Raw genomic sequence first — 24,639 nt, 5'->3', positions numbered from 1 at the left:
CTTGGAAGCCATAAGTTTTTCAAAGTCTGTGAGTCAGTATCTGTTCTGCAAAGGAGTTCATTGTGTCCTTTTTTTAGATTCCACATGTAAGGGATAGCATATGAGGTTGGTGTCTCATTGTCCGACTGACTTCACTCAGCATGATAATTTCTAGGTCCCATCCATGTTGCTGCAAATGCCATTATGTCTTTCCTTTTAATGGCTGAGTAATATTCCATTGTGTGTCTGTACCACATCTTCCGTATCCACTCCTCTGTCGATGGACATTTAGGTTGTTTCCATGTCCTGGCTATTGTATTGCACTGTTTCTGAATGTTCTCTGCACAATTCTCTTCCTATGGCTTCTGTTTATTTACTGATGCAGTTGCCTCGTGGCTTTTGCTCACTCCCAGATTTCATACTTCTCCCTGTTCTGGGCCACCCTCCCCTCGAATGACTCTCTTGGGTTGTCTTGCCGTCAACTTTCCCAAGGATGCGGATCCAGCTCATTGATCAGCCCTCATTCAGTGAGGGCACATACCTCTCTTGGGCAGAGTTCTCACCCACAGGTCTCTGGCTTCCTTTTGGGTCAGGTATTCATTCTCGGATCAATCATCTGTGACCTGGATAATGGAGTCTGTGTCAGTCAGCTATTGCTGTGGAACAAAAAAAAAAAAATCCCACGAACTCTTAGTGGCCTACACATGTAAGCATGTATTTCGTTCCTACATGTATGGCTTGGTTGGAGGTCAGTGGATGTAGGCTGGGATCTGATCAAGGCCTCTTCCTTGTTTTTTGTTTCTGGTTTTTTTTTTTTTTTTTCATTTATATATTTTTAGTTGGAAATGTCTATATCAGTACAGTGAAACTAAATTTTGGAAACACTGGATGTCATCAGTTTGGATAGCATTAGCTTATTATAAAAGACAGACATGGAAATTATTTATAGGATGAAAAGATCTCAGAACTTCAGTGGAAAGGGGCAGCTTCATGTGACGCCATTTCGACAGTGACTTATTTCAGTCTGCCTATTTTCCAAGAATGCCACCATCTCTAAATAAGAAATAATCCTTGTCATCCAGAACTACCTTGGTGCCTCCAAAATCTGGCAGAAGACCTTTATCTCCGACTTTCACACCGACTGGCTGAATCCCTCCACCCTTTCCTTTAGAGCCTGATCCAACAGCTACTATGTCGCTTGCAAGACTTTTCCTTGAGATTTTTCTGGAAGCACAATGCTTCCTTTGGTTACCGTTTCAGCTGCCCTTCTTTCACCTAATATTCGGTCAAAGAGAGGACGACACTTTCTAAATGCCTGTCCCGCCATGACTCCGGCCACCACAGGTGCTACTCTGCTCTCACGCCGCCCCAAGGAAAGACCTCGGGGCTTCTTCCTTGTATCTTCCCCCTTCTTTCACCCGTGGGCTAACTGGGGCATGTTCTTCCACGGCAATGATGTGGCACAAGAGGTCAAGTGGCAGCACGCAGTGTCTCTTAAGACCGAGGTCCAGAACTGGGATATTGTCCACTCTGCTCATATTCCAGTGTGTCCGTATGCTGGCAGGTACGATCTACCTCTAGGAGGAGGGACTACGAAATGAGACGGAGGGTTGAGTAACGGGAGTGAACAGTTCCATGTTTATCCTAGGATCACCTGGTCAGATAGCCATAAGAAATAAGGCTAAGCATGGCGAACCTTCTATACAAAACTCCTCACAGGAGGCTGTTGGGATGACAGGCAGTCTGAGGCATCTCAGAAAGAGGCAGGGTGATGGAGTTCCCATTGCTGCATAGCGGAACCGAATCGGACCAGGAAGCATGAGGTTGTGGGTTCAATCCCTGGCCCCACTCAGTGGGTTAAGGATCCGGTGTTACCATGAGCTGTTGTGTAGGTCGCAGACACGGCTTGGATCCTGTGTTGCTGTGGCTGTGGTGCAGGCCGGCAGCTGCAGCTCCAATTCAACCCCTAGCCTGGGAACTTCTATATGCCGTGGGTGCAGCCCTAAAAAGCAAAAAAATAAAAAAAGAAAGAGGCAGGGTGACAAGTTCAAGAATATTTCTGCAACACTTACAAGCACCCACTACCAGGATTTAAAATGTGCCTTTTTTTTTTTTTTTTTTTTTTTTTTTTTTGTCTTTTTGCCATTTCTTGGGCCACTGCCGTAGCATATGGAGGTTCCCAGGCTAGGGGTCAAATCCAAACTACAGCTGTAGCAACACCGGATCCTTCACACACTGCACCAGGCCAGGGATTGAACCCATGTCACTGTAGAGACAATACCAGATCCTTAACCCACTGCACTATAGCAGGAACTCCTCTCTCCATCTCTTGATTGTTCTTTCTTCTAGACTGACTTCACTCTTCAGTAGGCAGGCAACAATGTGCCTCCAGCCACTGCAAGCACCACAGCAAAAACACAACTTCTCTGACCTTAGATTGCCAACAACAAAACCAGAAATGGGTTCTCATGAGAATGGCTTGGATCAAGTGGCCATCACTGAATCAAACATGAAGGCTGGGAGATGGGCGCTTTAATCAATCAGACCTCAGTCGAGAGCCCATCCGGAGAGACAGGTGGTGGCCTTAACAGGAGGAAGGTTCAATAAACAGACCTTGACAAGAAGAAGCCAAAGGACGAGCGTCCCCCACCATCTTCATAGTTTCCTTCTAGGAGGAACCCACTCTGTGGTACTAATAGAAACAATGAGGCCACTGTACATTGGCTTGGTGCATCCTTGGTTACAAACGCTTTTTCAGGAGTTCCCGTCATGGCTCAGTGGTTAACGATTCCGACTAGGAACCATGAGGTTGCAGGTTCGATCCCTGGCCTCACTCAGTGGGTTAAGGATTTGGCGTTGCTGTGAGCTGTGGTGTAGGTCGCAGATGCAGCTCGGATCCCAAGTTGCTGTGGCTCTGGAGTAGGCTGGCAGCTACAGGTCCGATTTGACCCCTAGCCTGGGAACCTCCATGTGCCATGAGAGCAGCCCTAGAAAAGGCAAAAAGAAAAAAAAAGAAAAGGAAAAAAAAAAAAAAAAACCACTTTTTACCTTGACTGATTGATGAAAGAAATCAAAGATGATACAAGTAGATGGAAAGATATACCATGCTTGTGGACTGGAAGAGTTAATATTATCAAAATGACTATACTACCTAAGGCAATATACAGATTCAATGCAATCCCTATCAAATTACCAAGGACATTTTTCACAGAACTGGAACAAAATATTTTAAAGTCTGTTTGGAAGCACAAAAGACCCATAATAGCCAAAAACATCCTGAAAAAGAAAAAATGGAGCTGAAGGAATCAGGCTCCCGGACTTCAGACTATACTACAAAGCAACAATCATCAAAACAGTATGGTACTGACACAAAGACAGACATATAGATCAGTGGAACAGGATAGAAAGCCCAGAATTAAACCCACGCACCTACAGCCAACTAATCTATGACAAAGGAGGCAAGAATATGCAATGCAGAAAGGACGGCTTGTTCAATAAGTGGTGCTGGGAAAACTGGACAGCCACATGGAAAAGAATGCAAGTAGAACACTCCCCAACACCATACACAAAAAATAAACTCCAGATGGATTAAAGACCTAGGTATAAGACCAGACACTATCAAACTCCTAGAGGAAAACATAGGCCAAACACCCTCTGACATAAACGAGAGCAACATCTTCTCAGATCCGCCTATCAGAGTATTGACGACAAAAACAAAAATAAACAAATGGGACCTAATCAAACTTCAAAGTTTCTGCACAGCAAAGGAAACCCTAGACAACACAAAAAGACAACACACAGAATGGGACAAAATCTTTGCAAGTGAATCGACTGACAAGGGATTCATCTCCAAAATTTATAAACACCTTCTGCAGCTCCATACCAAAAATCAAAACCCCCTCGAAAAATGGGCAGAAGATCTAAACAGACAGTTCTCCAAAGAAGACATACAGATGGCCAAAAAATACATGAGAAGATGTTCAACATCACTCATTCTTAGAGAGATGCAAATCAAAACCACGATGAGGTACCACCTTACACCAGCCAGAATGGCCATCATCCAAAAGTCTACAAACAGTAAGTGCTGGAGAGGGTGTGGAGGAAAAGGAACCCTAGTACACTGTTGGTGGGATTGTAAACTGGTGCAACCACTGTGGAAAGCAGTATGGAGATTCCTCAGAAAACTAAACATAGAACTACCATTTGATCCAGCAATCCCACTCGTGGGCATCTACCCAGGGAAAACCACGACTCACAAAGACACATGTACTCCAGTGTTCATTGCAGCACTATTTTGCAATAGCCAAGACATGGAAACAACCTAAATGTCCAACGACAGAGGAGTGGATCAAGAAGATGTGGTACATATACACAATGGAATATTACTCAGCCATCAAAAGGAACAAAATACCAGCATTTTATTTTTTATTTTTTATTTTTTTATTTTTTTTGTCTTTTCGCTATTTCTTTGGGCCGCTTCCGCGGCATATGGAGGTTCCCAGGCTAGGGGTCCAATCGGAGCTGTAGCCACTGGCCTACGCCAGAGCCACAGCAACGCGGGATCCGAGCCGCGTCTGCGACCTACACCACAGCTCACGGCAACGCCGGATCGTTAACCCACTGAGCAAGGGCAGGGACCGAACCCGCAACCTCATGGCTCCTAGTCGGATTCGTTAACCACTGCGCCACGACAGGAACTCCAAATACCAGCATTTTTTGCAACATGGATGGACCTAGAAACTATCATGCTCAGTGAAGTCAGCCATACAATGAGACACCAACATCAAATGCTTTCACTGACATGTGGAATCTGAAAAAAGGACAGACTGAACTTCTTTGCAGAACAGATGCTGATTCACAGACATTGAAAAACTTACGGTCTCCGGAGGAGACAGTTTGGGGGGTGGGGGGATGTGCTTGGGTTGTGGGATGGAAATCCTGTGAAACTGGATTGTTATGATCATTATACAACTACACATATGATAAAAAATAAATTTTTTAATTAGAGTATAAAAAAGAAAAAAAAATGCTTTTCACCTTGACTGATTGAACCCTCAACACCAGCCCAAGAGCCAAGTAGCATCACTTATACGCTTCACACAGATGAGGCAACTGAGACTTAAAGACAGTGAAGGGGCTTAGCTAAGTCTCAAAGCAGGTAGGGAGCCGACAGAGGGCCAGTGGAGAGGTATGTGCAGAAAATGAGGAAGAGGCTGACCCAGGCAACTAACTTCCTCTGTGTGTCAAGCTCCCCCAGGTCCTCCCCTGCCCCTGCAGGTCCTCCCCTGGGCTTGTGTCTCTGCAGCAACCCCACCTCTCCGTCCCTTATCATCAGCTACTGCCAGGCCCGCCACACCTCCTCGCGACCTTTGCTCCAGGCTTGTTTTTTCCCTCTGGACCTGGGAACCTGAGGCTCACTTTCACTCGCTGCCTGTCCTTCGCAGGCACCTTGCCATGTGCACGGGAAAGTGTGCCCGCTTTGTGGGGCTCTCCCTCATCCCCCTCTCCCTGGTCTGCATCGTGGCCAACGCCCTCCTGCTGGTGCCCAACGCGAAGACCACCTGGACCAAGGACCACCTCAGCTTGCAAGTCTGGCTCATGGCTGGCTTCATCGGCGGGGGTCTGATGGTGAGAAGCCTGGGGGGCTGTGGGCCGCTCTCCAGGGTTCTGAACAGGAGGGAGCAGGAGAGGGAGAAGTTGGGCTGCCGGGAAATGGAGGCAGGGGCTTGGTGGGGGCCTGGAGGCTGCCTAGTCTGCCCCCAAATGCTGAGCACTTAATAAGGGAAGTTCTAGAAGGGCCTGAGAGTCCTGAGCTGAATGTCTGCGGGAACCAGAAAGAAGGAGCCTCACGGCTCTGAACAGTTCTCCCTCCTGGGCAGGGGGTACGTCCTACCTGTCCCTTCCCCGTCCTCACTGCGGAGCAGGTACTGGGGACACCTCCCTGCAAGGGCTGAGGCAGAAGGAGCAGCTGGCTGTGTGGGAGGTTATCAGGGCAAGATAATAATGCGCTTGGGGGTATGTGTGCGCAGTGACAGTACCTGGAGCCAGGCAGCGAGGTCTCGGAGCAGTCATTCTACCTGTCAGCTCAGTGTCACCTCCCCCACCTCCATGTCCCTTCACCCTCAGCCCACATTTCTGGATGGCCACTCTGCGCCAGGCGCTACGGATAAACTCGGGACCTGGGTCTGTAGAGTGGAGAAGGGGCCCCCATGGTTTCCTGGAGACCAGGACCTGTCAGGAGAAGCGGGGGAAGGGGAGATGCAGATTTCCTGAATGTGCTCACCCCCATTCCCTACTCCCCTCCCCATTTAGGGGAATTTTCTGGAAGGCCGAGTGAGTTTAACATCTCCCTGGCATGAAGACAAAAGCTGTCTCCAGCACAGTCCCCACTTCTCAGAATGACATGAAATTCAAGGGGTGCCTCCCCTTCTGCAGGCCACACACGGTCAGCTACGTGGGGCTTCCTCTTCTCCTTACGCAGCACCCCCACCCCCGTCCGGGTCTTTTCCCCCAGTCCCCCTCCTGCATGGATTTATGGCTGTTGGACCCCACTCTGTAGCTCCCATCTCAACTCTCTGAGACGGCACACTCCTCCCAGACCCGCGCCCTCACGTGGGGTCACATCGGACCCCTTCTCCAGCCTGAACCACCACCACCATCTCACCAGCCTGCTCCTGGGAGGACCCCCAGGAGTCACGGCCCCCCCACATGCTCGTCCCCAGCGGCCCTCCTCCCCTCCACGCCCCAAGCCACTCTGGAGGAGGCTTTCTCAAGTGTGCAAGGACACAGGCCAGGCCCCTACTCTCCCTGAAGCTGGTGCTTCTGCCAGGCGGGCACGCAGCATCAAGAGAGCGAAAATACAAGCCCCACAAGACGAAGCGCTGCCTGCTTCGTTGGCTGCTCTGTGCCAGGCGCCTAGGCCAGTGCCTTGCACGTAACAGGCCCTCGATTAATAGGGAACAAGGTAGATAAAGGAGCGAGATGATTTCAGATAAAAGTAGAAACCATCAAGGAAACAGAGCCAGGATGCCGTCATAAAAAGCTCCTCGGGCAGGTGGGAGGCATTTTCAAGGAAGGCCTTGATTTCTGAACTGAGACCCAAAAGACGGAAAGAAAGAATCAGCATTGCAGACAGGCAAGTACAAAGCCTCGGGCAGGAAGAGGCCCTCGCGTCGGAGGACAGGACCGGCGGCCAGTGCGGCTGGGGTTTGATGAGGTGAGATCTGAGGCGGGCAGAGCCAGAGCATGTACACCCTTGAAAGGCACCGTGAGGAATTCGAACTTTATTCTAAGTCCACAGACAACCCTTGAAGGACTTTTTACCTTTTTTTGGAAATTTTTCAACTTTTCTGGGAGCTTTTTATTTGAGTCATTCAAACAAGTGCCCAGATTCTTAATACACAGCTCAGTAAATTTTTACAAAGGGAACACACCCGGGTGCTGGGCATGCAGATCAAGGTACAGGGCCTTACTAGAATTCCAGACATGCCTCCCACCAGGCCCTACCCCACACCGACAAGGACCCCTGACTTCCACCCCTAGGTTAGGTTTGCCTCTTTAGCACTTTATATAAATGGAATCATACAGAGTGAGCACTTTTGCTCTGGCTTCTTGAGCTCAATGTAATGTTTGTAAGGTTCATACACAGTATTACATGTTGTTGTAGTTTTTCTTTTTTTTTTTTTTTTTTGTCTTTTTTTCTTTTTTTTAGGGCCACACTCAAGGCATATGGAGGTTCCCAGGCCAGGGGTCTCATCGGAGCTGTAGCTGCCGGCCTACACCAGAGCCACAGCAATGTCAAACCCAAGCTGAATCTTCAACCTTTGCCACAGCTCACAGCAACACAGGATCCTTAACCCACTGAGCAAAGGCCAGGGATCAAACCTGTGTCCTCACGGATGCTGGTCAGATTTGTTTCCGCTGGGCCACGATGGAAACTCCTAGTTTGTTATTTCTTATGCATCCCACTGTGTGACTAGCACCACAATTTATTTGAACATCCTATTACTGTTGGACATCTGTTGGGTTTTGTCCAGATAATGTTCTATAAACGTTCCTGCAAATGTCGTTAGGGGAACGTATGTTTGCATTTCTTTTGGATGTATACCTAGGAGTAAAACTGCTGATTCTTAAAGTATGTAAATGTTTGGCATTAACAGATATTAGCAGAGGTGTCTGAAGTGCATAGACCAATCATGTTCCCATCAGCCAAGTATGAGAGTTCTAGTTGCTCCACATCCCGTTGGGTCTAAGAAGATCCCAATGAGAGTTCCCACCTTGGGTCAGCAGTAACAAACCCAACCTGTATCCATGAGGACGCAGGTTCGATTCCTGGACTCGCTCAGTGAGTTAAGGATCCGGCATTGCTGTGAGCTGGGGTGTAGGTTGCAGACACAGCTCGGATCTGGCGGATCTGGCAGATCTGGCATCGCTGTGGCTGTGGTGTAGGCCAGCAGCTGTAGCTGTGATTCAACCCCTAGCCTGGGAACTTCCACATGCTGCAGATGTGGCCCTAAAAAATGAAAAAAATAAAATAAAATAAAGAGGATTCTCTGGCTGCTGGGTGCAGATGCAGTGTGCACAGGAGGACATCAGCAGTGGTGCAGAAGGACACAACTGAGATTCCTGCGGTTGTCCAGGGGAGATGACAGTGGCGTGGATGAGGCCAGTAGCCAGGGATATGGAGAAAAGTAAAGAGATTCAAGCTGTAAACTCAGTGTTTCCTCCTGGTTTTTGTTTTATTTCATTTTTTTTAAGGGCCGCACCCTTGGCATATGGAAGTTCCCAGGCTAGGGGTCATATCGGAGCTGCAGCTGCCGGCCTACACCACAGCCACAGGGATGCAGGATCTGAGCTGCATCTACAACCTATATCACAGCTCACGGCAACGCCAGATCCTAAACCCACTGAGTGGGGCCAGGGCTTGAACCCAAGTCCTCATGGATACTAGTTGGGTTGGCTACCAATAAGCCACAACAGGAACTCCTCCTGTTTTATAATTACCCTTCTCTTTTCCGTGAAGTGGGGAGACAGCAGAGAGCAAGACAGAGGAGCTCAAACAACAAAAGGAAACCAACATTTTGGCTAGCAAAGTAAATATGGCACATCGGCCATTCAAAATTGGTAAATCCAAATTCCATGTGTCTCTGAATCCTGGCGCTTCTGAGTAAGTGATGCAAGCAGAGAGGCAAGGCAATGGGGCCAGCACTGGCCCTAGACCTGCCCTGAGACATGGAAGAGGGAGGAGGGTCTGATGGAAAGTTCATTCATTTCTGCAGGTGTTTCTGTAGTTTGCTGAGGGAGATAAAACAGAACGCAAACTCTCAGCCCCTCCCTCGGAGAAGACTAAATCGCTGCCTTGTTGGGGTGAGCCAGACAAGGCAGACAGGGAGGCAAAGCCCCAGACAGCTATGGAATTCCAGAGGTGGGAGAGAGACAAAGAGCCTGGTCTGGTGCAAGTTAAGGCTAGAGCCAAAGTGAGGAGCCTCGAACTCTTCCTAGAGTTCAGTCTTGGTGGGCTACTCGTTGAGAAGCCCCTAAAGGACTGGATCAGGGAAAGAATCGGGTGAAAGCTAAATTTAATCTGGTGGTAGCAATGTAGGATGGAGCTGGCACAGTGCAAGAGATACGGAAAACTAGAGGGAGGTTGAGCAGATCCTTCTCGTGGGAGGTGACTGGGGCTTGACTGTGGGAAGAAGAAAGGACTGGCAGATTCAAGAGCCACTGAAGGAAAAGTCACGAGGACTTGAGGTCTGGCTGGGAGTGGAAAATTCAAGTTCAGGCATGGGTGACCTGGAGGATATTTCCACTGATGGAGACAAGAGGATCAAAGGGAGATGAATTGGGGGGAATAAATTGTGATGTCAGTAGGAGGCTGGCTGAACGTGAGATAAAACCAAGACATTCCAAAGAACATACCCTTCAGGCAATGAGATTTTAATTCCAGGGCATCAATTAAGGAGGCGACTATTACAGGGAACAGCTGATGCCCTAGGAGGGGGATGGGCTCTGTGCGCAAGGCCACAGGGAGAGGACCGGGATTGTATTCTTGGGGTTTCCTACTCTCCCCATCAGACTCTTCACAAACAAGCTCCTCCACCTTGCACCATGATCTTACTTCGCCAGACACTCCAACACCTCTCTTCTCTCCTGCTCCCAAGGGACTTTATAGTTTTTGACCATTTACTCTGAGCCAGTCTTGATATCAAGTCAACCTGTCACTTCAGCATATCCAGAGAACAGCCCTGAGAAGTATGGAGGCCCATTTTACAGAAGACAAAACTGAGATCCAGAGAGATGAATCATTTCATGGAGGGTGAAGTGAGCCTCCTAACTCTTATTCAGTCAGGCACCTGCTATACGATTTCTGGGGGATATAATGATATTAGGCCCTACTCTCCTGGAGGCTACGATCTAGACAGAGATAAGGAGGCACACAAAGATACATTTCAGGCAGAGCCCCACAGAGCTCCAGGAGAAGCAGAGATAAGGTCTTCCTCTAGTCCAAAGGGCTGGAGGCATCACAGGCAGATTCGAGGAGAAGGGAAGCCCTGATGCAAGTTGGGGGCCTGGGGGACTCACTATGACATTGACTCTCCTCCCACAGGTACTGTGTCCGGGAATCGCCGCTGTTCGAGCAGGCGGCAAAGGCTGTTGTGGTGCAGGCTGCTGTGGAAATCGCTGCAGGGTAAGATCCAAATTAGGATGGCACAGAGTTCCTGTCATGGCCCAGTGGAAACAAATCTGACTAGGAACCGTGAGGTTGCGGGTTCAATCCCTGGCCTTGCTCAGTGGGTTAAGGATCTGGTGTTGCCATGAGCTGTGGTGTAGGTTGCAGACAAAGCTCAGATCTGCCATTGCTGTGGCTGTGGTGTAGGCCGGAGGCTGTAGCTCCAATTTGACCCCTAGCCTGGGAACCTCCATGTGCCATGGGTAGGGTCCTAAAAGGCAAAAAAAAAAAAAAAAAAGGCACTGGCCTTAGAACTGGTCTTTGAAGAATCACACCTAAAGCCTTGGCTGGACCCTCTGCAGAATTCAAACCTTCACGAGCTCCTCTCCTGTGTCCCAGGTACCACCTCACCCCTACCTTGCACCCACACAACTTAGGCTTCAGGGGGCCTGACCAGAGCGGACTACAACCCCCAAGAACCTCTGCGGCCCCTGGCTCTCGGGGTTAGCAGGACTCCAAGCCCCAGGGTTTGAAGGGAAATGTATTTTTTTGGAGGGGGGAGGATGTATTTTTAACATGACTGGAGATGAGCTGGGTAATAAGGGGTGCGAGGTAGGTGCAGAAATGGGAAGGGGGCGTCCCTACTCACCTCTCTTGGCATTCTGCCTCCAGATGCTGCGCTCGGTCTTCTGCTCGGCGTTCGGGATGCTGGGTGCCATCTACTGCCTCTCGGTATCGGGAGCCGGGCTCCGAACTGGACCCAAATGCTTTATGAACGGCTCTTGGGGTTACCACTTCGAAGAGACCGCGTAAGGCTTAGCCTGCATTCGCTCACTCGCCGCATTCTCTGCCTCTGCCCCCCTGCCTTTCCCACCTGGACCGGGAAACTTCGGCAGGATTCGGCTTCAACACAGCTTCCTCCACGTGGGCCAAACGATCCCTTGGCATATGCCTCTCTGCGCGTGCGCGGAGCGGGAAGCCGCGGGCGGGAGGGGCGGGGCGGGGCGAGGGGCGGGGCGGGGCGGGGGGCGGCACGTGGCCTCCGTTTCTCACGTGATCCTGCCCCGCCCGCAGAGGCTCTTACCTGCTCAACCGCACCCAGTGGAGCTTGTGCGTGGAGCCCCCTGGTGTGGTCTATTGGAACGTGACGCTCTTCTCGCTGCTGGTGGCCGCCTCGTGCCTGGAGATCTTGCTGTGTGGGGTGCAGTTGGTGAATGCGTGCATTGGTGTCTTCTGTGGCGATTGCAGGAAGGAGGTGGGACGGTGTGGGATGGAGTTGCCGAGGAAGCCTGTTTGCTCCCTGGCTGCATCCTCACTTTCTCTTTTCCGGCAGGGCGCCCGTCAGTGAGACTCCACCGACCTGGTCTGTTGCTCCTGGATACCCACCTGGCCCGCCCCCGCCCTGGAATAAACTCTTACCAGCTCTCTTCCACGTCTCTAATTGCGCCCTATAAAGGGAATGTCCGATGGCCTTCAGATACATCGGAGCTCCGGGCTCTCATGTTTGGAGCCCTTGCACCCTGCCTGTTTTCTTAATAAATAATTATTGAGCTGTTGGTGCGCTGGAAACACAGTGTAAACAAGACAGGCAAGGTCTGTGCTCTGAAAGAATTTAACATTCCAGAAGTAGAAGATGGACACCTTTTAAAAGTGGCACTAGAGGAGTTCCCCGTGGCTGCAGCGGATTAAGGATCCTGGGTTGTCTCTGCAGCGTTTTGGGTTGCTGTGGAGGCATGGGTGGGACCCCTAGCCTGGGAACTTCCCTATGCCTGTGGATGCGTCAATAAACAAACAAACAGATAAAACGCAGTAGTAATGGGATACTGACTCATGGGTGGACTTTTAAATAAGATACAGTTTGAGAAAGAAATTGGGGTGAAATCTGGTGGGTGGGCTAACCACGTGGACAGCTGGGGGCTTCTAGGCAGAGAAGGCATCCATGACAAAGATTCTCAGCAGGACTCAGTAAACAGAAAAGCATCTGTTTGAGTTGGGGGCGGGAGGGTGAGGAAAACTATGGAAAAGACACATTAGTCTTTTAAACCTCTTATGTGCTAGAAATGCACTCCTTAAAGCATTATAGCATTGTCACCTTCTAATTTGGTAGAGTTTTTTTGTATTGTTTTGTTTTTTGAGTTTTAGGTCACACTCACGGCATATGGAGGTTCCCAGGCTAGGGGTCAAATCAAGCTGCAGCTGCCGGCCTACACCACAGCCACAGCCATATGGGATCTGAGCCATGTCTGCAACCTGCACCACAGCTCATGGCAACAGCCTGGATCCTTAACCCACTGAGCCGGGCCGAGGATGGAACCCGCAATCTCATGGGTACTAGTCTGCTTCATGAACAGTGAGCCAAAAGAGAAGCTCCCAGAATTGTTTTTAAGTGTTTGTTTGTTTGTTGTTTGTTTCTTTGTTTTCTAAACTGTGGGTCGGTAACTTTCAGTACCCTGGCATGGACTCCTGAGACCAAACCTGAATCTGAGCCTGGGCCAATGCTAGGAAAGGAGGAAGACGGGGAGACGCAGTTTCCCAGACCAGACCACAGCCAGGACAGAGGAGTTTTAATAGCGGCGGCGGGACTAGACTTGGGGCTGGGAGAGGGCGGCGATGGTGTCAATTGCGGCAGCAGAAAAAGCGTGCGTCATTAATAGCGGTGTCGTCGCGGAGGCCTCTGGGCCGCTCGATCTTCGTCTGCAAGCCGCACACGCCTTTGGGGCACGGCTCACTCCAGTCCCCAAACTCTCCCCAGGCCAGGCCGGGCCCCTGCAGCTCCGTGCCGTCTGAGCAGCGGAAGCGCACGTTGTTCGCAGCTGTGTTGTCCCCAGGGGTCACGGGCGCTTCCACGCGAAGCGAGAAGGCCACCAGGAAGCCGCCCCCCGGACACCACAGTGGCTCACTCCACACGCCCCACCTGCGGGGGAAGCAGAGACGCCCTGGCTCCGCGAGCGCCCCCTACCCACGTCCAGCCCAACCCAGGCCCGGGGCTCCACGACCGAGATGCGGCGGGGAGGACTTGCACCTGTTTCCCAGGGCTAAATCACCCACAGCTCTGAAGGAACCTGCCTGCTGGGAGGAGGTGTGTGTATCGGAGGGTGAGGCATCCCCCCACCCTGGGGGAATCCTCGGTCCCTACCCCCCACCTGCCAGACTGGGACTCCACCACGTGGGTGTTGAGCTCGGCATTCCCGCGGGCGCAGTGCAGCCGGATCCCGTTCAGAGCCGTGTCGTCGCCGGGAATGCCTTGGGGGCGCTCCACCTGGGCGGCGAGAGGGGAGGTGAGGATGAATCAGAAGACTGCCATCCTCGGCTCTCGGGTCCCCTCCGAGACCTAGGCCTGAGCCCCTACCTTGAGGGAGAATCCACTGGCGAAGAATCCGTCAGGACACATCTCGGGCCAGGCCCAGTCGCCCCAGGGGCCCCCGTTGGTCACCTCGATGACCGACGTGTAGCCGCTAGGCCCATCTGCTCTGGTGCACTTGCCGCACGCCGCCCACAGCAGCAGCAGCAGCAGCTTGGCTCCCGTGCCCGGCTTCATCCCGCAGCCTCTGTGAGCCCCAGCCCTTTCGAGAGGTGTATACCACCGCTCTTCCTAAAAGGGCTCGGATTGCGGAAGGGCCACCGGGATTAAGTGACACCCAAAACTAATCCGCTCCGGAAGCCTACCGACTGGATTCTCTGCTCAGGGAATCGGAAGCTCCTAGCGCCAGAGGAGGAGGGGCAGCGAGAACTGAGGGACTCAAATAACCACTAACCTACAGAACCTTTACAAAGTATACTCCATGAATCGTGGCTAGCGTTTTTTTCTTGGTTTTGTTTTATTTTTAGGACCATACCTGCGGCATATGGGAGTCCAGTTGGAGCCTATGGCCACAGCCACAGTAACGGCAGGATCCCTGTGGCATCTGCAACCTATGCCACAACTTGCAGCAATGCCCATCCTCAACCCACTGAGTGAGGCCAAGCATCGTACCCGCATCTTCATGGATACTAGCGGGATTCTTAACCTGCTGAGCCACAATGGCAACTCCATGGGTAGTGTTTTGCAGGCAGGTTTTATTTAATCAATACAACAATTGTAGGAGGTGGGAATTATTCTTCCTATCCTGCAGATGAGGGAGCTGGGGCTGCAAAATGGCAAAGGACTTGCCTAAGTCACAGTTAACAAGCTGGGAAACATTCCAACTCTGGGAGATGGGGAACCCACGCTAGGGATGGAAGTGATGGTTCCAGAATCCCAGCAGACAAGGAACCTCCAGGACGTGAGGGACATCAAAGTGAGACAGGGCAAGAATCCATGACCTGTGGCAGCTGGGAAACATCTTGTGAATGACTGGAGCCCCAACTCCTTGAGATTCTGGGACACCCCTCCCCCTCAAAAGAAAATATACATTGAGGGAGTTCCCTTTGTGGCTCAGCGGTTAACGAGGATCCATAAGGATGCAGGTTCGATCCCTGGCCTCACTCAGAGAGTTAAGGATCCGGAGTTGCCATGAGCTGTGGTGTAGGTTGTAGACATGGCTCTGATCCTCTGTTGCTGTGGCTGTGAAGTAGGCAGGCAGCTGCAGCTCAGATTTGACCACTAGCCTGGAAACCTCCATATGCCACAAGTACAGGCCTAAAAAGAAATATATATATGCATTGACACAACATTGTAAGTCAACTATACTTTATTTTAAAACGTTTTAAAAAAAGAAAATGTACACAGGAGTTCCTGTTGTGGCTTAGTGGTAACAAACCCAACTAGTATCCAGAAGGAGGGCTCCATCCAGGAGGAGGGTTCCATATGCCACGGGTGTGGCCCTAAAAAAGACAAAAAAGAAAAGAAAAGAAAAGATAGAAAATGCACAGAGACAGGAAAATTCTAAGCTTGTGGACAGGGGGCTGAAAGCAGATGTTTCCTCTCTTGCTTCCTTATCCTTCCCCTGAATGTTTTTCCCGCTATGACCACCAGGTGGACTCCTGATCTGGGGGGAAAAAAAACCAAACTGGCTCAAATTTGCATGGAGAGTACCACCACTGATTTGCCTGCCCCTCATATAAGTTCCTTTGTTTATTCCATATATACTTATTTAGGAATAATGGGTTTTGGTCCAGGCAATATTCTAAGTGCTATAAATAGGGTAGCAAGAAGGGCCCCTTTTCGGGAGTTCCCATCATGGCACAGTGGTTAACAAATCCGACTAGGAACCATGAGGTTGCGGGTTCGGTCCCTGCCCTTACTCAGTGGGTTGACGATCCAGCGTTGCCGTGAGCTGTGGTGTAGGTTGCAGACGCGGCTCGGATCCCGCGTTGCTGTGGCTCTGGTGTAGGCCGGTGGCTGCAGCTCCGATTCAACCCCTAGCCTGGGAACCTCCATATGCCCCGGGAGCGGCCCAAGAGATAGCAAAAAGACAAAAAAAAAAAAAAAAAAAAAAAAAAGAAGGGCCCTTTTCTTCATCAGAGCTCACATTCCAGTAGGGCAGACTGATGGTAAATTTCCCAATGGACCTTGACCTCTGGGAAGGCACATTTGTCTTCTTGGAGCCTAGTACAAGGCCTGGCATGCGGAAGTAGTTAATAAAAATTGGTTTGATGAATGATTCAGGCATCAACCTGGAGGTTTAAAAAAAATTAAATCTCAAAGATGTAAAAGGAGACAGCCTAGGAGTTTCCATTGTGGCTCTATAGTAAGGAACCTGACTAGTATCCATGAGGACTTGGGTTCGATCCCTGGCCTCCCTCAGTGGGTTACAGATCTAGCAGTGCTGTGAGCTGTGGTGTAGGTCACAGACCCGGCTCTGATCTGGCCTTGCTGTGGCTGTGGTGTAGGCCGGTCTGGGAACTTCCATATGCCTCAGATGCAGCCCTAAAAAGACAAAAAAGAATTTTTTTTAATTAAAAAAAAAAAGGAGACAGCCTAAAGTATATGATTAAGACATCATGCATCCAGATCAAGTTAAGATTCCATGGGGATAGGATAGAGAACTTAGAAGTGGGTGTTCCGTGGATCCCAGGTGCCCCATGCTTGAACTTAATAGATAAGATTTATGGAGCAATTGTGGTAAGCTTTTCCATTTACAAGGTTTGCACGTATAATAGCATTTAATCCTCACATGAAGTTTGCAAAATAACCTATTATTACCTTCAATTTACTGTGGAGGGAATTCAAGCACAGAGTCAACCTAGGGCTCACACCATTGCTCATTGGGGGAACTGGTTCTGACTTCAGCCTCTCTTCACAATACCCAGGCTGCGTCTCACTACAACCTGGCCATTCAGGGAAGGGAAATGTAGAGACGTGTCACTGCTACTAAATACCCCAAATCCTCTTCATCCAGTCCCTCACCCCTCAGATGCTGCCCTTTGGGGCAAAGGGCACAGGGGAGGGGGCCTTACTAGATTAATTATTAACACTTTGCACCTCAGAGCACCACAGTCTTCTCTCCTCTCCTGAAGGCGGAGGGACAAGGACTAGCCAGGGGCTGGCAAGGGCAGTGGTCCCTGAAGCAGCCATGGGGGTCACCTCACTGTCTCGGCGGGTCCCTCGGTGCTGGAGGCGCAGTGCAATCCCTCTCATTATCTTCACGCTACTGCTTCTTTATCTCTGGGCTCAGAGCCTTCGTGAGTGGCCCCTTCCCTCACCTGCTCCAGGAGGAATCCGGGACTCCAGGCCCTCAGAACCTAAGGCCCTCACTGCTCTGTCTCACCTCCTCCAGGCGCCCTCTCAGGCTGCCGATCCGGGACCCAGTCCTGCATTGCCAAAGGACTGCCACCTTTCCAGGTACTCTCTGGGCAGGGCTGGGACTAGGAGTTCCAGGTAGGACCCTGAGCAGGGAAAGTGGACCAGGCCGAGGATCTGATGAAAGGTGGATCCTCCTTCTCTCCCGTCTCCAATTAGAAGCTGAGAGTTACAGCAGGAGGGACACTGGCTAGACCTTAGCAATAATTTCTTCAGAGCCCAAATGCGAGGCGTGGTGAACCCTGCAAGCTAGGGGCTCTGCACTCCCCCCCACCCCCACCCCCCACCTCATATCTAACCCCCAGGCCCAGCAACAGTCAGGATCCCTGGAGGGACTGGAACGGGAAGAGCCTCAGTGTCTGAGCCCCCACGGGATGCTGGGCCGCATAATGAGGCCGTTCCGCGCCAGTCTGAACCCCAAAGGGGATGTGGAGTTGTCGCAGTACCTGGCAGGGTGGAGAGAGCTAGTCAGGTGAGTGCTCGTTGTCTCCCTACCCCATCCAGACCCCGCCTCTTTTTGAACCATCGCCCTCTCTCAAACCTTCCCACCATCGAACACATACAGGTTCCTAACTCCCCTCGGCTCCATCTTCTCTTTCGCCACAAGCGAGGCCTTCGCCAAAGTGACAGTCCTCGAGGCTCTGGTGCACGGTCCAGAGGCCGCTCACTACACGTCGCTGGCGACCATGGTGGCGTGGGAGAGGCCCGGGGTAGCCCCTCGGCACTCGACCCGGAACCCGGGTTCACTAACCATGCTCTTGCTGCACCGTGCGCTACGTTGGTCCCAGCTCTGCCTCCACCGGGTGGCAACCGGGCCGCCCGGAGGCCCGGACGCCGGCGCCCAGTGCAGCGACGCCTACAGCACGGCCCTGGCCCCGCACCACCCCTGGCTGGTCCGTCAGGCCGCCCACCTCGCATTCCTCGCCTTCCCGGGTCGCGGCCGCTTGCTCGAGCTGGCGTGTCCGGGGGTCAAAGAGGCAGAGGCGCGGGCTGCGCTGGCCCAGGCCGCGGGCACTCTGGAGGACGTCTACAACCGTACCCAGGGCTTGTTGGCCGAGCGCCGCCTGCTCCAGCTGGCCTGATGCCTGCTGGCAGGACGAAGGAAGTGCCCTGGGGCTGGGTGGCAGCCGCTGGGTTGCGTCTGACCCTTCGCAAGGCCTCCTGGCGCCGGGGGCGGGGCCGCCATATACCCCGCCCCACGGTGACGTCATCGCCATGGAGGCCCACCCCGGTGGAAGTGGGGCTTTTAGCCTCTCTCTACGCAATCCCGGGGAGAGGGGAGGAGCTGTGGGTAATAAAAAAGTATTCTTTGGTAGCCGTCGATTTTTAGCGTGTTCTGTGTGATGACGGCAAGCCCTTAAGGGAAATAGAAAAAAATGTATGTGGGAAGGTGTGTGTCATCCCTGTTCCCGGCAGCCGAGAGACTCATGCTACCCCTGGCCTATTTCAGTCCCTCCTGTGGCTTCAGTTGTCAACGACATGCCAAATCTCCAGTCCCGACCTGTCCTCGCTGAACTCCAGACCCCGTAAAGCCTACTCTTTCCCGGACACCGCCATAGACACCGCAAGTGCAGCACATCCAACGCGAATGCAATCACCTCCTCCGAGAAATGCACTTCTTCTTGTGTCTCCCGTCTCTATGAATAAATGACACCCTTTCCCATCAACTACCCAAGGCTAAAACCTGTGCATTTTGCCTCATGCCGAGCAGGTGCTCAGCTCAATAATGTACGTTTATTAAATGACTGCACTCCTACGCCAAGAGTGAACATGAAAATTACACATTGATAACTCCCAAATTATAACTCCAACCCACTTTCCCCTGGACTCCAGAATACGATAAATATCCCTCCTTATTCCACACCTCCATGTGGATTTCAATGAGGCATAGCACACTTCACAAGTCCAAAACTCAGCTTCTAATATCCTCTGCTCCCCAAATACGCCACAGTTCCCACTCGTTCAGTAAACAATTCCTTTCTGCCAGGTCTTTAAGCCAAAAATCGCGTTGTCATTTTGACTCCTTCATTTCTCTTTCATCATACCCATCTCCAATCTGTCAGAATCTGACCAATTCTCACTATTTCCACTGCTACCAAACTTGTCAAGCCAGTTTTACCTATCACCTGGCTTACTGCAATAACCTCCTAATTGTTTCTCCTAACTTTGCCTCCCAAGAGTGTATTTTCAATAGAACGGCCAAAGTGATCTTTATTTAATTTGGCCATGCCCACAGCATGTAGAAGGACCTGAGCCACAGCAGTGACAACACTGGCTCCTTAACCCACTTTGCCACAAGCGAACTGCCAAAGTAATCTAAACTGGAGAGCATATCATGCCACTTCCCTGCTCAAAATTTTCCAATGGCTTCCTACTGCACTTAGATGAAAACTTTTAAAAAATTCAAGCAGGAAAATTTCTGAATCATATTTTCAGTTGAGAATAGTGAAAAGCTTCTCACAGGTCCTACCTGATCTGACTGCACTAGCCGATTTGACCTCCTCAATATTCATTGAGTATATCAGGCATAATCCTGCCTCAGGACCTTTGCACTTGCTCTTCCCTCTCTCCAGAATGCTTTTCCCTCAAATGGCTTCCCTCCTTCCCCTGGTCTTTATACAAATGTTTCCTCAGCAGGAACTTCCTTGGTTACTCTTTCTAAAATTTCAACACACACACACACACACACACACACACACACACACACACACACACAACTTCCTAGTTCCCCTCCCTACTTTGTTTTTCCTAGAATGACTCACTGACATACTGTTATTCTACCTTTTTTTTTTAATCTTTGTAGTGCCACACCCATGGCATATGGAGGTTCCCAGGCTAGGGGTGGAATTGGAGCTGCAGCTGCCAGCCTATGCCGCAACAACACCAGGTCTGAGCCGAGTTTGCAACCTACACCACAGCTCATGGCAACATCGTATCCTTAACCCACTGAGCGAGGCCAGGGATCGAACTTGCAACCTCATGGTTCCTAGTCAGATTCATTTCCACTGCGCCGCGATGGGAACTCCTATTGCACTTTTTTCCCCCTCCCCAATAGATGTAAGTTTCAAGGAGTTAGGAATTTCTGTTTGCTCTGTTCCCTGATGTACTTCCAGTGCTTCAAACAGTCCGAGCATCCAGTAGACATTCAATAGCATTTGTTGAATGAATGTATGAGCACTAAAAATAGTTCCTATGGCTGGAGACCAGAATGTAAAAAAGAAAGAGGGGTTGCACAACAATATCAGTGTTCTCAATGCTACTGAATTGTACACCAAAACCTGCTTAAAATGCTAAAGTGTATGTTATTTATATTTTACTACAATAAAAACATTTAGAAGAGGAGATGTAATTCCAAATAGGTGGCAGTAGCAAGTTCACGAAGGGTCTTATAAGATATACAACAAAGATGGGAATTTAGAGAGGTCCCCTCCCCCCGCCGCAGCCAAGGCATGGGGAAGTTCCTGGGCCAGGGAACCAATCCATGCCACAGACAGCAGTGGCAATGCCAGATCCTTAATCAGCTGAGCCACCAGGGAACCCCTGAGAGTTAATTTTAAGCAGGGGATTGTCTGCATCATATTTTCTTTTCTTTCTCTTTTTTTTTTCTTTTTTGGTCTTTTGTCCTTTTAGGGCCACACCCGTGGCATATGGAGGTTCCCAGGTTAGGGGTCCAATCGGAACTGTAGCCACTGGCCTACACCAGAGCCACAGCAACACCAGATCCGAGCCACCTCTGCAACCTACACCACAGCTCATGGGAATGCCGGATCCTTAACCCGCTGAGCGAGGCCAGGGAATTGAACCCACAACCTCATGGTTCCTAGTCAGATTCGTTTCCACTGAGCCACGGTGGGAATTCCCTGCATCATATTTTCAATTAAAAACAAAAACAGCTTCCAGAATTTTCATACGACGCAGTCCATAAGCCACAGGTGCAGCCAAAAAAAAAAAAAAAAGTTTCAATAAATTTATGTATTTATTTATTTTATTTTATTTTGTCTTTTTGCCTTTTCTAGGGCCACTCCCACGGCACATGGAGGTTCCCAGGCTAGGGATCTAATTGGAGCTGTAGTCACCGACCTACGCCAGAGCCACAGCAACACGGGATTCGAGCCACGTCTGCAACCTACACCACAGCTCATGGGTCCTTAACCCACTGAGCAAGGCCAGGGATCGAACCTGCAACCTCATGGTTCCTAGTCGGATTCATTAACCACTGCTCCACAACAGGAACTCCTCAGTAAATTTAAAAAGGTTGAAATCACAAAATATTCTCCAATGAAACTGGAATAAAATTAGAAATCAAGGGAGTTCCCATTGTGGGAACCCAACTAGTATTCATGAGGATGTGAGTTCAATCCCTGGCCTCGCTCACTGGATTGAGGATCTAGCATTGCCATGGCTATGGTGTAGTCTGGCAGCTGTAGCTCTGAATCAACCCCTAGCCTGGGAACTTCCATATGCCGCAGGTGCAGCCCTAAAAAGACAAAATAAATAAATAAAATAAAAAGAATAAATAGAAAAACCTGACCAGGTCTATAACAAATAAAGAGATCGAGTTAGTCATCAAAAATTTTCCAATGAAAAACTCACAGCTAGAGTTCCCATCATGGCTCAGCGGAAACAAATCTGACTAGTTCCATGAGGACACAGGTTCCATCCCTGGCCTTGCTCAATGGGTTAAGGATCCGGCGTTGCTGTGAGCTGTGGTGTAGGTTGCAGACGCAGCTCGGACCCCCCATTGCTGTGGCTGTGGTGTAGGCCAGTGGTTACAGCTCTGATTTGACCCCTAGCCTGAGAACCTCCATATGCCTCGGGTGTGGCCCTAAAAAGACAAAAAGATAGAAAGAAAAACACACAGCCAGATATTTTTACTGATGAATTCCACCAAATGTTTAAAGAAAAACTAATGCCAATTCTTCACAAACTTTCACAAAAATAGAAGTGGAGAGAACATTTCCCTACTCATTCTATGAAGCAAGTGTTGTCCTGATTCCAATATCACAAGAAAAAAACATACAGAGCAATACAGTGTCTGAATACAAATGCAAAATATCTTCAACAAAATAGTAGCAAACCACATAAATAATTGTGGTCACACATGAAAACCATGGTCAATTGATTTCAACAAGATTGCCAAGACCATTCAAAGGTGGAGTTCCTGTTGTGGTGCAGCAGAAAGGAATCCAACTAGTATCCATGAGGATGCAGGTTCGAACCCTGGCTGTGCTCAGCCGGTCAGAGATCCGTCGTTGCTGTGGCTGTGGTGTAGGCCAGCAGCTGTAGCTCTGATTTGACCCCTAGCCTGGGAACTTCCATATGCCATGGGTGCGGCCCTAAAAAAAAGAACTCTTACTTTTTGGAGTATGGGATCAATAGATAGACACTACTATAGATAAAATATGAGCAACTCGGATTCGCTATTATAGCACATGGAACCATATTCAATGTCTTTTAATAACCTATAACGGAAATATGTATACACATATTGTTAGAGCAGAAAATCTAAGAGGCAGAAGGCCAGAGCACTGAGACTTCAAGGGAGTGTTACCGACTAACAGATTGGCCAGGAGCACTAAGAAAGCACTCAGCACTGCTTAGGGAGCAGTTAGTTATATAGGAAAAGGGGTAGTCTCTATGTTTAGCACAGATTTGTTCTTGGGCTAGGTCACTATTCAAGGGTTAGGGGGAGGCAATCTCCTTAGGAATGTGGCTAGGGAGTAGCGGGAAGTTGTAAGGAAACATCCCACAACAAAAGACCGTTTCAAGTTTAACTGGTCTCCAAGGCAGCTCATTGTTGGGGGAGGGATCAGCCTTCCAGATTGTAAGTCTGATTAGAGTTGTGGTGGCGCCAAGCAAGGCTTGTCTGACTCCCCACCTGAGACATATATCTCTTAATCACTTTTCTGTACACCTGAAGCTAACACAATAATTTAAATCAACTATATTTCAGTTAGAAAAACAGTTTGATGTTTCCCTCATGAAGAAAAAAACAAAAACGAAAACCTCTTAAACTCAAAAAGATAACCCTTTTTTCTTTTTTTTTTTTTTTTTTCATTTTTGGTCTCCTGGTGGCACACGAGATCCCAGGCCAGGGATCAGCTCCGAGCAGCAGTCACGACCTGTCTTAGCTGGGGTAACGCTGGATCCTTAACCCACTGTGCGGGGCAAGGGATCCAACCTCTGACCCAAGCGTTCCCAAGACAGCAGTGGATCCCACTGCACCACAGCAGGAACTCTGCTAACCAAATTTAATTGTTTTGGGTTTCTTTTTTTTTTTTTTTTTCTGCTTTTTAGGGCCGCACCTATGGCATATGGAAGTCCCCAGGCTAGGGGGTGAAATGGAGCTGCAGCTTCTGGCCTACAGCACAGCCACAGCAACGCCAGATTTGCGCCACATCTGCAACCTACACCACAGCTCACGGCAACTCTGGATCCTTAACCCACTGAGTGAGGCCAGGGATCGAATCTGCATCCTCATGGATGCTAGTCGTCGGATTCCTTACCACTGGGCCTCAATGGGAAGTTCCCCAGTAACCCAATTTTAGCAAAGGAATGAGATATTTTTCTAAAGATTACAAATGGCTAATCTGCACATGAAAACATGTTCAATGTCACTAATCATTAGTGATTAACAAATGATTAGCAAAACAAACTCCACAAGATATCACTTCACATCCATTATAAAGGCTAAAATAAAAAATACTTTGAAGTTCCTGCTGTGGCTCAGTTTATCTGGCCTGTCACTGTGGAGGTGCTGGTTTGATCCAGGACCCAGAGCAGCGGGTAGAGGATCCAGCATCCCTGGTGTAGGTCATATCTCTGGCTTGGATTGGATACCTGGCCCAGGAGCTTCCATATGCCGCGCGGGGGTGGGGGGGGAAAGACCCCCACAAAAACCCACAATTAGAAGAGTTCCCATCATGGCGCAGCAGAAACAAATCCGACTAGGAACCATGAGGTTGCGGGTTCGATCCCTGGCTTCTCTCAGTGGATTAAGGACCCGGCCTTGCCATGAGCTGTGGTATAGGTTGCAGAGGCGACTCGGATCCGGAGTTGCTATGTCTGTGGCTGTGGTGTAGGCCGGTGGCTACAGCTCCCATTAGACCCTTAGCCTGCGAACCTCCATATGCCGTGGGAGCGGCCAGAGAAAAGGCAAAAAGACAAAAAAAAAAAAAAAAAGAAAGAAAGAAAGAAAGAAAAGAATTGGAGAAATTGGAATCGTCATTCATGATTGATGGGAATGTAAAAGAAAGCAGCTGCTACAGAA

The 24,639-nt window shown here is 49.8% G+C and overlaps 3 protein-coding genes and 1 pseudogene across 3 annotated transcripts; 2 read left to right on the top strand and 2 right to left on the bottom strand.

Annotated features, from left to right (window-relative positions):
• LOC106505507 lies at window positions 894–1,783 on the bottom strand (annotated as a pseudogene).
• Window positions 5,264–12,453, top strand: TM4SF5 (transmembrane 4 L six family member 5). Its single transcript, XM_003131911.6, has 5 exons — window positions 5,264–5,607; window positions 10,586–10,666; window positions 11,321–11,457; window positions 11,723–11,903; window positions 11,982–12,453. Exons 1-5 carry the CDS (start codon window positions 5,434–5,436, stop codon window positions 11,994–11,996), a joined length of 588 nt encoding a protein of 195 aa, XP_003131959.3. The 5' UTR covers window positions 5,264–5,433; the 3' UTR covers window positions 11,997–12,453.
• Window positions 13,198–14,212, bottom strand: VMO1 (vitelline membrane outer layer 1 homolog). The gene is made up of 3 exons (NM_001244728.1): window positions 13,998–14,212; window positions 13,792–13,907; window positions 13,198–13,562 (listed from the first exon to the last, which is right to left on the bottom strand). Exons 1-3 carry the CDS (start codon window positions 14,184–14,186, stop codon window positions 13,265–13,267), a joined length of 603 nt encoding a protein of 200 aa, NP_001231657.1. The 5' UTR covers window positions 14,187–14,212; the 3' UTR covers window positions 13,198–13,264.
• On the top strand, window positions 17,051–18,684 carry GLTPD2 (glycolipid transfer protein domain containing 2). Its single transcript, XM_003131910.6, has 4 exons — window positions 17,051–17,251; window positions 17,347–17,411; window positions 17,675–17,841; window positions 17,935–18,684. Exons 1-4 carry the CDS (start codon window positions 17,143–17,145, stop codon window positions 18,449–18,451), a joined length of 858 nt encoding a protein of 285 aa, XP_003131958.4. The 5' UTR covers window positions 17,051–17,142; the 3' UTR covers window positions 18,452–18,684.

The sequence above is a fragment of the Sus scrofa genome, chromosome 12, assembly GCF_000003025.6.
Source record: "Sus scrofa isolate TJ Tabasco breed Duroc chromosome 12, Sscrofa11.1, whole genome shotgun sequence".
NCBI classification, from domain to species: Eukaryota; Metazoa; Chordata; class Mammalia; order Artiodactyla; family Suidae; genus Sus; species Sus scrofa.
This window is presented reverse-complemented; position numbering and strand designations above follow the sequence as displayed.